Source organism: Sminthopsis crassicaudata, chromosome 3 (genome assembly GCF_048593235.1).
Source record: "Sminthopsis crassicaudata isolate SCR6 chromosome 3, ASM4859323v1, whole genome shotgun sequence".
In the NCBI taxonomy this organism is placed as follows: Eukaryota; Metazoa; Chordata; class Mammalia; order Dasyuromorphia; family Dasyuridae; genus Sminthopsis; species Sminthopsis crassicaudata.
In genome coordinates, this window is record NC_133619.1 from 602098994 (window position 1) to 602110317 (window position 11324).

The 11324-nt window shown below is 45.7% G+C and overlaps 1 protein-coding gene across 1 annotated transcript; it reads right to left on the reverse strand.

Moving 5' to 3' along the window:
• Window positions 1-6005: 6005 nt before the first annotated feature.
• RAB42 (RAB42, member RAS oncogene family) lies at window positions 6006-9407 on the reverse strand. The gene is made up of 2 exons (XM_074297625.1): window positions 9016-9407; window positions 6006-7639 (listed from the first exon to the last, which is right to left on the reverse strand). The coding sequence occupies exons 1-2, from the start codon at window positions 9249-9251 to the stop codon at window positions 7216-7218; spliced, it is 660 nt and encodes a 219-aa protein (XP_074153726.1). The 5' UTR covers window positions 9252-9407; the 3' UTR covers window positions 6006-7215.
• Window positions 9408-11324: the final 1917 nt, after the last annotated feature.

Genomic DNA, 11324 nt, shown 5'->3' on the forward strand with positions numbered 1-11324 from the left:
CAAGTTTGTGCAGGCAGGGAGGGGAGGAGAAACCCTGGGTCCCAACATCCAGGGACACACCCAGTGTTCCGCAACCAAGAGAGCGTCATTTGAAACTTCTTAGCCTCTCCTTGCCAGACCCAGAAGCCAGGACTCCCCCAGAGCAGAGATCCCAGCTCCCCACCATGAGGTGCTGGAAGAAAACCTGAAAAATCAGCCCCTTCATTTTGGAGAGGAGGACAGGGAGTCCCCAGCAAGCAGTTTGCCCCAGTGGCACAAGTAGGATTTGAATTCAGGTCTTCCAATTTCTGTGCCCTTTTTTTATGTGAGCCTCCAAGGACAGCAAGCAGCAGAGTAGGTATTCAGACAACAAATCATGAACATATTATTGATTTCTGCTTCACAGAATGCTGCCAGAGTGAAGCTGGGGGGGCCTGAGAGGCGCTGCCTTCCCCCACCGCTCTAGGCCGGTTCAGGCTTAAGGACACCTCCCTCCCCCCTCCCTTAATCTTGACCTTGGTCTGGGATCTCATTACTCAGGGGACTTCCAGCCTCTGAGAGAGAGTGGGGAAGAAGGGAAAGTAACGGGAGCCTTCACTCCAACAGCCTGAGCACCTCCCAGACATGGCCAACCTCCCAACGGCCTCCTCTCAGGGGAGATTGTAAAATTCTACGGTACACTGGGAGAGTCTGAATGATTCTGTGGAGAACAAGTCTTCGGTGAAGGGAGAAGTGAGGAAAAGGTTTGGAAGGTGGGTCTGCCGAGGGGATGGGGAAGGGGAGGGCCGGTGCTTGTGGCCAAGAAGGCCCATTATGGGCTCTCTGCGAGGAGGCGTACCTGACCCATGGCCAGCAACAAGCTGCCAAGTACAGCGGACGGTATATAGTAAAGCATTGTCGTGCACAAAGTACTCTGGATTTATGGTTTCATTTAATCCTGGGGGGAGGAGGGGGGAAAAAATAAATCATATCTCTACCTGGCACAGTTTGCAAAGTCCTATTTCTCAACACCTAAGGGGTGAGAAGTACAAGTGTTATTAACCCCATTTTCCAGATGAAGAGACTGAGGTTAAGTATTTGTCTAAAGTAACAGCAAAGGGCCCTTTCTGGGCAGTCCCTGTTACCTGTAAGCAGAATCCCAAGTTCCCAGATGAAAACAACCCAAACCCAGATATGGGACAGTTCCAGCACACGGATTTTTACTCCCATGGATTCAAAGCTTAACTAAAGTCCCCACGGGCTCCTTCCCAGCTCTCCCAGATCTTGCCCAGCATCCCTCCCTAGAACATCTCTAGGTTAAATCCGCTTCCTCTGCAGAAACTGGAGTTCAGTCAATGGGCAAGCATTCATTAAGTATCTGCAAACAAAAACTCTCCCCATTTCAAATGTTAAGGGAATTGTATTTCTCATGGTTCATTCCTGTCATCCACATTGGGGTGTCAGCAGAAGGGGTAGAGATAATGACCCGTTTGGCACCCCTCAAGTGGAGGTAAAGACACCATAACATATGGGGCTCCAGTATCTCCCCATTTGGTATTTGTGGGGTCCCACTCCTGGAAGATGGTGATGGCTTTTCCATTGATCACCAGCTTTCTATTCTCAGCCTCGATCGCGTCCTTGAACTTGCCATGCACGGAATCATATTGGAACATATAAACCAGGTAGCTGAGATCAATGAAGGAGTCACTAGTGACCACAATATCCACACTGAGTTGAATGAAGCCCTAGTCACCAGGAGCTCAATATGGCAAAATCTGTTGACCCCGACCTTCCCCATCTTGCTTCAGGGCTGTCACTGTAGATTCTGGCACCTGGATCAGGAGAGGACCTGAGGGAACTTTCTTTTTTTTTTTTCTTTCCATGAGGCAGTTGAGATTAAGTGACTTGCTCAAGGTCACACAGGTAAGTGTTAAGTGTCTGATGCCAGACTGGGAGCTTACTAAGAGTGGAAGCTGACATTCAGCGACATATAAAGTAGTAGAAGTCAGGAGTGAAGGGGAAGGAACCAGAAGGATTCACACCTGGTAGCCATAGAGGATTAATGCAGCCAAACAAGCTTTGGAGGAGTATGGTTTGGCTTCTGGAACCAGACAGTATTTATAGTGGTCTAAGACACTGAGTGGGCTCAATGGGCTAGAGTCAGAAAGACCTAAATTCACATTTTGACTCAGATTGTGTGACCCTGAGTAAGTCACTTAATTTGTCCCTATTTCTTTTTTTTTTTTTTCCCCTCTTTCTTCTAAATGGGGACAATAATAGCATTTACTTCCTAAGGTTGTTATGAGGATGAAACAATAATGGTAAAGAACTTAGCACAGTGTATAATAAAATGTTAACGATGATGATGATTGGTAATGGTTAGGACTGACCCCAAGTAGAATGAGTTGCTCCAGTAGGTGAGGACCACTTCCCCACTTCATGGAGCAATAGAGCAAAGACTGGATGAGCAGTTCTTCCATCTGTGATGTGTGAATATCTGCAGAACCTCAGCACTTGGTACAGATTGCATTGCAGAGAATTGAGGTTCCCAAAGTTTGGCCATTCCTATGTAGGGCCAGACAAGACAGGAGGCCAGAGGTCATGGAAGTAAAGGAAGCTAAGGAGCCTGAAAGCCATAGTGAGTGTTTGGGGCAAAGAAGAAAACTATGAGTCAGATACTGAACTTCCTCAAAAGGAGAGAAAATGACCTAGAGATTCCAGTAGCAAGGAACCAGACGGGATGGAGTGAACCTTGAAAGGGCAGAGGTGGTTGCAGAATGGACTTGACAAACAGAGGGCTTGAAAGTGAAATTGGGGAGGGGGAAGTGAGCCAACCCCTTCCTCCTGTTGTCAAGTGTCAAGGACTGGGAGACAAGAGAAGCCAGCCTCGGTGAGGGGGCCAAAAGATGACATGCTAACCTTGAAGTCATTTCAGAGAAACCTGGGAAGACTTGTGTGAACTGATGCAACTCGAAGTTCAGGAGAACAATTTAAAGGAGGATCTTAATAGTAAGACACCTTGAAAAGTTCCAGAACTTGCATTCATTTTAACTTTGACTTCAAAAAACTGCCTTTCAACAGACTGGTGATAGACTAGAGGAGAGGAAGAAGATCGGCACTCTCCATCACAGCCAAGTGTCAACCTGTGTTGACTATTCTTACTGGCTGTAAGGGAGGAAACTTATTTGCATGGAGACAGAGTTGGTAAAGATACTGAAAGCAAAAACAACAAACAAAACAGAGGAAAGAAAAAGCAGAGAAAGCTTGGAAAGGGACATAGAAAGCAGGGAACTATTGCAATGATTTTCCATCTCTTTTATGTCCTTTTTATTGAAATACTCATGTTCATTTAATGCTGAGTTTATAATAAAAATAAGATTTAACAATTTTATAAAGCTGGGGTTTATAAAACAGGAGATGGAGAAAATGTGAGAAGAGCTCTGGGCTGAAGGGAATTGTGGAATCATAGATTTAGAGGTTTGAGAGATCTTAGAGAACCCTCGTTTCCTCATGGGGTTCTTGGAGAATCAATGCTCAAAGTCCTTCAGGCCTACTCAAACTCTGAAGTAGATGAAGCCTTACTCAATTTTTACAACTGTCTTGAAAGATCTCACCTCATCTCATTCAATGTTATGAAAGAAAACACAGACCTAGGGGGAAAAAAAAACACAAGAAAAAAAAAGAATGTACTAGGCCTAGAAAGGTCAGTGTTTCTCAATCAGAATCTACTTCAGATGGGTAAAATGACCACATCCTTGCTTTGGGCAGTGTGGCTCACCCCCAATTCAGTAGTTTTTCTTGGAAAATAGCTATTGGTGATGAAGAGTCTAGATTTGGGATAGAAAATGCCAATTGTATCCTGAGAAAGAACTATGGAGATTGAATGTTGATAGAAGTATATTTTTACCTTTTTGTTTGTTTTTTTTTTCTTTCTCACGATTTTTTTTCCATTTGGTCTGATTTTTCTTGTACAACATGACAAATATAGAAATATGTTTAAAAGGATTGCACATATTTAACCTATATCAGATTGCTTGCTATCTTAGGAAGAGAGATAAGGGAGAAAAATTCAAAAGACAATTTTACAAAAAAGTATTTTGAAAACTATCTTTACATGTATTTGGAAAAAATTAAATACCATTTAAAAAAAAAGAAAAGAAAAGAAATATTAAAAAAAAAATGTGATGTTTCCTCTCTAGTCTCTCAAACAGTATGAAATTCCCAGAACAAGGTAAATTCCTTGGGAAGTTGGAAATTCCCATGGTCCAATGATTGCCCAGGAAAGAAACAAGGCTCTCCTAAGTCCTTTATAAATGTTATCTCATTTGATCCTCACAACATCTTCAGGAGATATTTGTATTTTCACTTATTATCTCTATTTTATAGTTGGGAAAACTGAGGCAGAGGATAAATGACCTTCCCAGAATCACACAGCTAGTTAAGAGTGTGAGGCCAGATTCTGACCCAGGTTTTCCTGACTCTATCCACTGCTTTACCTAGTTGCCAAATCACTTAGCTTGTGAGTAGCCCAAGTAGTTTTTTAAGCCTGGATGCTTAAAAGGTAATGTTGCTCCTTCAGTGTTAGGTCTCTCTACTGGTGACACCAGAAGCTCAGTTCTTCCTTTCCTCTAAGACCCCCATCCAAAATATACACACACACATACACAAACTATATATATATATACATATGTGTGTGTGTGTATATATATGCATATATATTTGTCTTGTCAATACCCTTGTAAGGGATGAGGAAATGGATACGGGAAGATTGAGTGAATTACTCACCTATACTCATGATTTCTGAGTCTAGTCTATCAGTCCATCCCATCCCCCGCTACCACTCCCATTTTGGAGCAGGGGAGGGGAGAGTAAGAAAGTCTCTGGCTGATTCTTCTCCAAAACAGACTCTGGAAACTTGTCTCTCCCTCCCCACTCTTTGACTTGGGTGGCTAGCACCCAACTTCCCTGTTTGCATATCTAGGCTGAGCCTGGAGTTCAAATAACCCAAGGGAGAAAGGCTGATATACAAGGTAACCCATCTTCCACCCCTCCAACCCCCCCAGTGAAAGGATTGTCTGGGCCATGGCAGGAACTCAGGCCTGAAGAAAAATGCTAAATGTTCTCTTTCCCCCTTGCTCTTCCTCCCTCTCTCCCTTCCTCCCCACCACCCACAATAAAACTGGACTGAATCAGGCACCACCAGGCTTTTAGCCCTTCTTTATTGATGGCAAAAATTAGTAGGTTCTTGAGAGCCACCAGACTGACAGACTGTGGCCCATACAGGAAAGCTCTGAACAATGACCAAAGACCTTACCTAAGATCTTTCTCCAGACTGAGGGTCATGAGCAGTAAGGAAGTGGGTTCTGCAATCTCTTGGAGGGGAGAACTAGAAAATTTTGAAAAGGAGAATGGTTATGTACCCATTGACTGGGAACGACTGGATAAATTAGGGTTGATATGTGACTGTGGACAAAAGCACTTAATCTTTCTCAATCTGTTTCTTCATCTGTAAGATGAGGATAATAATAGCACCTGCCTCCCAGGGTGGTAATGAAGATCCAGTGAGACAGTGTTTATAAATCATTTTGCAAACTTTAGATGAATATAACAGACATATGTGACGGGCTACAGAAATGTAGAGGGATCTGTAAGAACAAATGCAGAATGAAAAGAGCAGAACCAGGGGAATAATTTATATAATGACCGCAGGAAAGGAAAGGAAAACTTCAAAAGATTTTAGTTCTGGTGAATGTAATGAGCCATGAAAGTTGGAAGTACTGATGATGAAGCATGAAGGTAGTGGACCAGGGATGCTGAATGAGATAAACCCAACTAATGTGTTGATGGGTTTTGCTTGACTGCAATTTATATTAGAGTGGGAGATGAGTTGCAATAAAACACTTTTTAAAAATACATTAAACTGAAAAGTTCAAAAGGAGGTCCAGTGAGGACAATTTTGTAACTACCTTGTTAAATTTAATATATTTAAAAAAAAAAAAAAAAACCTAAAATCTAACAGAAGTTCACAAAAGATTCTTTTTGTCCCTTGGATGCTGAATGCTTGTTGGTAATTATTAAATTCATGATGAAGAAGAAAGTTGAAATTAAGCCATTCCAGACAAATGGGGTTTTTAAAAAGAGCTTTTACCTTTTAGAACCTTTCCCTCACTCAGGTGAAGACTCCCTAGGGCACTTCCAGCCTTCAGTTTAGTCTCTCTTCCGGCATGAGATCCCAGTTCTAGCTAAGAAACATTAAGTGCCTTCTATGTATAAGGCTCTAGGTTGAGGCCCAGAAATATAAAGAGGGCCCCCAACTGGAATGGGAAGGGTCCACAATATGTGCATAGAGGAGCCTACCCACAGTCATTTGAAGGGAGAAGACAGCAATAATGTCTTGGGGAGGGGCTGAAGGTCAGGAAAGGCACCAGGTGCTGGGCCTGGAAGAACGCTGTAAGGTTGTGAGGGCCGAGATCAGCCAGTGCCATGATTGGCCAGCTAGTCTAAAACAAAGAATAGGTGAAGTGTATGATGATGAATAACGGGCAGCGAGCCAGGCTCCTGAGGCCTTTAGTGCCAAGCTGAGGACTTCTTATTGAAGCAGCTAAATGTCACAATGGAGAGAGTTAGGAAGGTCTGACTGCAAATCTCCCAGCAGTGTGACCACGGACTTCACTTAATTGCACTTTGCCTCAGTTTTCTTATCTGTAAAATGGGAATAATAGAGCAGCAGCACCCAAGTTTGTTATCAGGATCAAATGAGATAACATTTGTAAGGCCCTTTTGTAGACCTCAATCACCATTCAGTTGTTTTCAATTGTGTCCAACCTCTTTTGACCATATTTAGGTCCACTGGGTCATTTAGTTGTCCCTAAACCTTAAAACATTGCATGAAGACAATTATCTTAGAGGTAATAGATCTCCCCATCTTCTACCAGCAGACAATTCAATGTGTATCCAAGGGAATCTGGCCTGCTGGTCTTTCCCCAGAGGAATAGGGACACAGAGAACCAGCTTGATGTAATATAGCATTAGATGTACAGGTCAGGGGAATTAGATTCTAAAGAGATTCAGTCACTGAGGAGCTGTGTGAGGTTGGACAAGTAACTCGACCTCTCTGAGTTTCTCTATTCTCCTCTGGATTAGAGGACCTGAGATTCTTTCCAGTTTTGAGTTTCTTTGGGTCCTGAGAATGGGACCAACTAGCTCAGGCTTGTGTTCTCTGAGCCCATTCTGTCCATCTTGACCTAATTCCCTGAGTCAACACTGACACTGACTGGCTGGCTTTTTTCTGAGCTGGTTTTGGGGAGGCTGGGCTCGTTGAATAATCCTGACTCCCCTCCAGGCTCCATCCACTTCAATCTCCCCATTCTGAAGGGCTTGCTGGATTCCATCGGCAAGAGTCTCAAAGGCCAGAGTCACATTGCTATTGGTCTTGGCGGAGGTCTCCAGAAAAGACATACCCAGAATTGAAGCTAAAGTTTCTCCTTCCTGGGTTGACACCTGACGAGCCTGCTGCAGGTCACTCTTGTGGCCAACCAACAGGAAGACAACCTTGTCCAGTCCCTGAATGGAAGCCACCTCCTGGTACCAGTCTTCTATGTGGTCGAAGGACTTCCTGTTGGTCACATCAAAGACCAGCAGGACACCTACCATGTTCCGGTAAAAGGACCGAGTTATGCTCCTGGGAGGAGAGAAATGAAGAGTCAGAGATGGGTGAGGTCCTGTACCCCAGAAAAAGTCATATCTACTATCAAGGGAGAAAAGAATCCAAGGCAATCCCAATAAACTTTGGATAGAAAACACCATCTGCATCCAGAAAGAACTATGGGGACTGAATGTAAATCAACATATGCTATGTTCATTTTGGGTTTTTTTCTCTCCCATGTTTTTTTTTTCCTTTTGTTTTGATTTTTCTCTCTCAACATATTCATGAAACAGTGTGTATTAAAAATAAATACATTAAAGAAGAGAAAGAGAAAACTCCTAAACTAAGGCTTCTATCTCAAGAAGTTGGTCCTCTGAAAGACCAGCGGTGAAAATCCCTTCTACCTGCTGGTCATTGTGAGGTGAGACTTCTGAGAATCTTGCTGACAAATGCGGAGTCCCCCCTGTCTCCCTCCAAACTGCACCCCTTTGCCTAGAGTCAACCCCCTCAGCTTCCAGGGTGCAACAACTCCCTTCAGGTCTTCTAAAAACTAGCCCCGGTCTAGTTATCCTTCTCAATGGGATCCTGAGCATTCAAACACAGCTGAAAAGGGTTTCAGAAGCTATTGAGGCGCCTTAAAGACCTCGGCCCCCAGATGAGGAAATTGAATCAGAAGTGATTGGCCCAATGTCTCACTGTTAATAAATCAAGGTGACAGAACTGAAATCCTACAGCAAACCCAGGGCTACTCCCCCTGAGATAACGTTTGCACAGTCTTCTTAGGGGTGTAAGGTAAAATGAGAGCAGAGATTTTTGTTTTAAGTCACCTTAGGTATATAATATATAATGCATATAATAATAAGTGAATATAATAGATTACCAGCACCTAGCACTTGGCAGGAAATACAGTAGACACTTTAATGTCTGTTGGATGTGAGGGAACACTAAGAAAAGCCTGGTTCGTTTAATTAATTTCCTCATCTGTAAAATGGGGAGAAAGGACCTATGAGGTCACCCCCAGCTCCATATCCAAGATCCCCTTCCACCTCACCCCCTCCCAGCCACTTCCAGCTTCCAATCCTCCCATTTTAGAGCTGGAGAAACTAAGGCTGGCACAGCTTGCTCAAGGAAACAAGGAAAAGGAGCGGCAGAATTCTAACTTTCCATTAGCATTCCTACTGCTTTAGCCCAAAGGATCTGGGTTCGAATTCGAATTTGCCCCATATTACGTGTGACCTCAGACAAAAGTCCCTTCCCTTCGCTGACACGCAGGTTTCCCCAACAGCCAAATTGCGGCGCTCGGAGTAGATGGGGCTCGGGGTCCCTTCCAGCTCCCCGTCAGCCAGCTCTAGCAGCATCCCCCCACCCCTCCCTCTCCCCCAGTTCTCCAGCCAGTCTTTGCTCCCTCAGACCTGAAGCGTTCGTCACCCGCCGTGTCCCAGAGCTGCAGCTTGACCCTCGAACCCGAGGCCAGCTCCAGCATGCTGCTGTAGAACTCGACGCCCACCGTGGAGCTGGGGGGCGGATCAGCCCAGGAGTCTCCCTCCACGTAGCGTCGCAGCAGAGAAGACTTGCCCACGTCCGCGTCCCCCAGCAGCAAGACGCGGAACTGGAGCTGGCAGGACGAGAGCGGGGCTTCCCCGGCCATCGGGGCTCTCGTGCCCCGCCGACGGGGCGGACCCGACGGGAGCCGCTGAACCGCGACGCTGTGGGCCCGCTAGAGGGGAGCTGCTGAAGCCGAACTTCAGACTGAACTGGGGACTCTCGGAGCGGAACCGACATAAGCCATTTAACCCGAAGGGGCGGGAGGGGGAGGTGCTGCACCGGGGAACTACGGGGCAGACCGGAGAGGAGAGCCTGAAGCAGGGACCACCCGGAAGGGTCGGAGCGGAGTCTCCGAAGGGCAGGGTGCTGGAGGAAGCAGGGACCGCCGGGGCAGCCCAAGCCGAGGTTCCCGAACGCGGGACTGACGGGACAGACTCGAGAGGAGTCTGAGAGCGGGGTGCTGAAGGGGTCCTGAGCTGCCCTCTGGAAGGCACGTGCTGGAGGAGCCCGAGATTGACGGGGCGGACCTGAGCTGAGCCTCCTGCAGGCGGGGTGCTGTGGGAACCTGGGCCCCACCGGACTGACCAGGAATAGATGGGGCGCACCGTAGCGGAACCTCTGAGCTCGGCTTCGGGAGGAACCGAGGCACGATGAGGCCGAGGGGAGTAGGAAAGAACAGCAGAAGGCCGGCAGCCGGAGCAACCTGAGGCGGACGGGGACGAGAGAAGCCGCCCCGGGACAGCGGGAGGATGTGGGAGCTGAAGCAGACCCTCGGGTTTATGAGAGCTCAGCCCCGCCCCGGGGACTTCCCTCAGCTCCCGCCTAGCTTCTCCCCCCCCACCCCCTCCCCGCTCTTCTAGAGAAAATTTCCCGGGGCTGGAAGGATTCTTGAAGATCGTCCAATCCAACCCGTTTATTTTACCGGTAGAGAATCCATCCGTCAAGCAGCATGCATTTTTTTAGGGTTCCCGGAACAGACTAAGGAGAGACAAACAGCAAAATGACCCGGTCCCTCCTCTCAGAAAAGCAGCAGGTGATATCTGGGGTCCTTTCTGTGACTCAGACCCGAGCCCCGGCTGGCGGCCCCTGGGGATGCGGAGACAAAGGTGAAACACACCCGATCTCTGAGAGCTTTAAGGGGAAGGAGATGCTTCTTATATATTTACAAAATCCATATAAATAAAAGCCCTATTGACAAATAAATCTCAGCAGGATGGACAACCAGCAACTCAAAGCCAGAAGCCTTGCCCAGGCCCCGATAAGGCTTGGACCCGATCTCTGTCAAATAATCTCTCATTTTGTGTCTGTACAGTTGTTTGCCCTGCTGTTTCCCCATTAGATTGTAAGCTCCTTGAGAGTAGGGATGGACTTTTTGCCTTTCTTTGTATCCCTAGGGCTCAGTACAGTGCCTGACATAGAGTAGGTGTTTATAAAATGCTTGTTGACTATCGGCTGCCTGGATGAGAAAGAGATGCCCAAAGTAATGTACCATGATCCCAGTGAACTCCAGCTGATGGGAGAATACCCTCAGTTGCCTCTTTTCTGAGAGGTTAAAAACATTCTCCATGACCCTTTATTCTTTTCTTTTTTTCTGGAGATGGATTCCACTCTTATTCCCACTTTCTTTCTCTTCCTCACATCATCAAGGAAAAAGAAAAGAAAGGAGAAAAATAAAAAAAACAAATATTTGAACAAAAATGCAGTATCAGTCAAAACAACTTCCTACATTAGCTCCGCCCAGAAATAGATGTCTTCTTCTGCATTTTGAGCCCTTCACCCCTCTGTCAGGAGGTGGCTAGTATGTTTCATCACTGATCCTCTCAGATGATGGCTGGTCAAGCTTCCTGTTTTTCAAAGTCGTCTTTCTTTACAATATGATTAGGAATTAATAAATGTTCTTCTGGCTCAGCTCACTTCACTGTGAACAAGTTCATGTCTTCCCAGATTTTTCTAAAGCTATCCCCTTCATCATTTCTTATACCATAATACTCTTATGATATTCACACATCATGTTTTCAACCATCCCCAATTCATGGGCACCTCTTTAGTTTACAGTTTTTGCTACTATAAAAAGAACTGATATAATTATTTTTGTACATCTGGATGCCTTTCTTTTTTTAAAATTTCTTTGGAGGATAGGCCTACTAGTATTGTTGGATAAGAGGTTTTTTTGAAG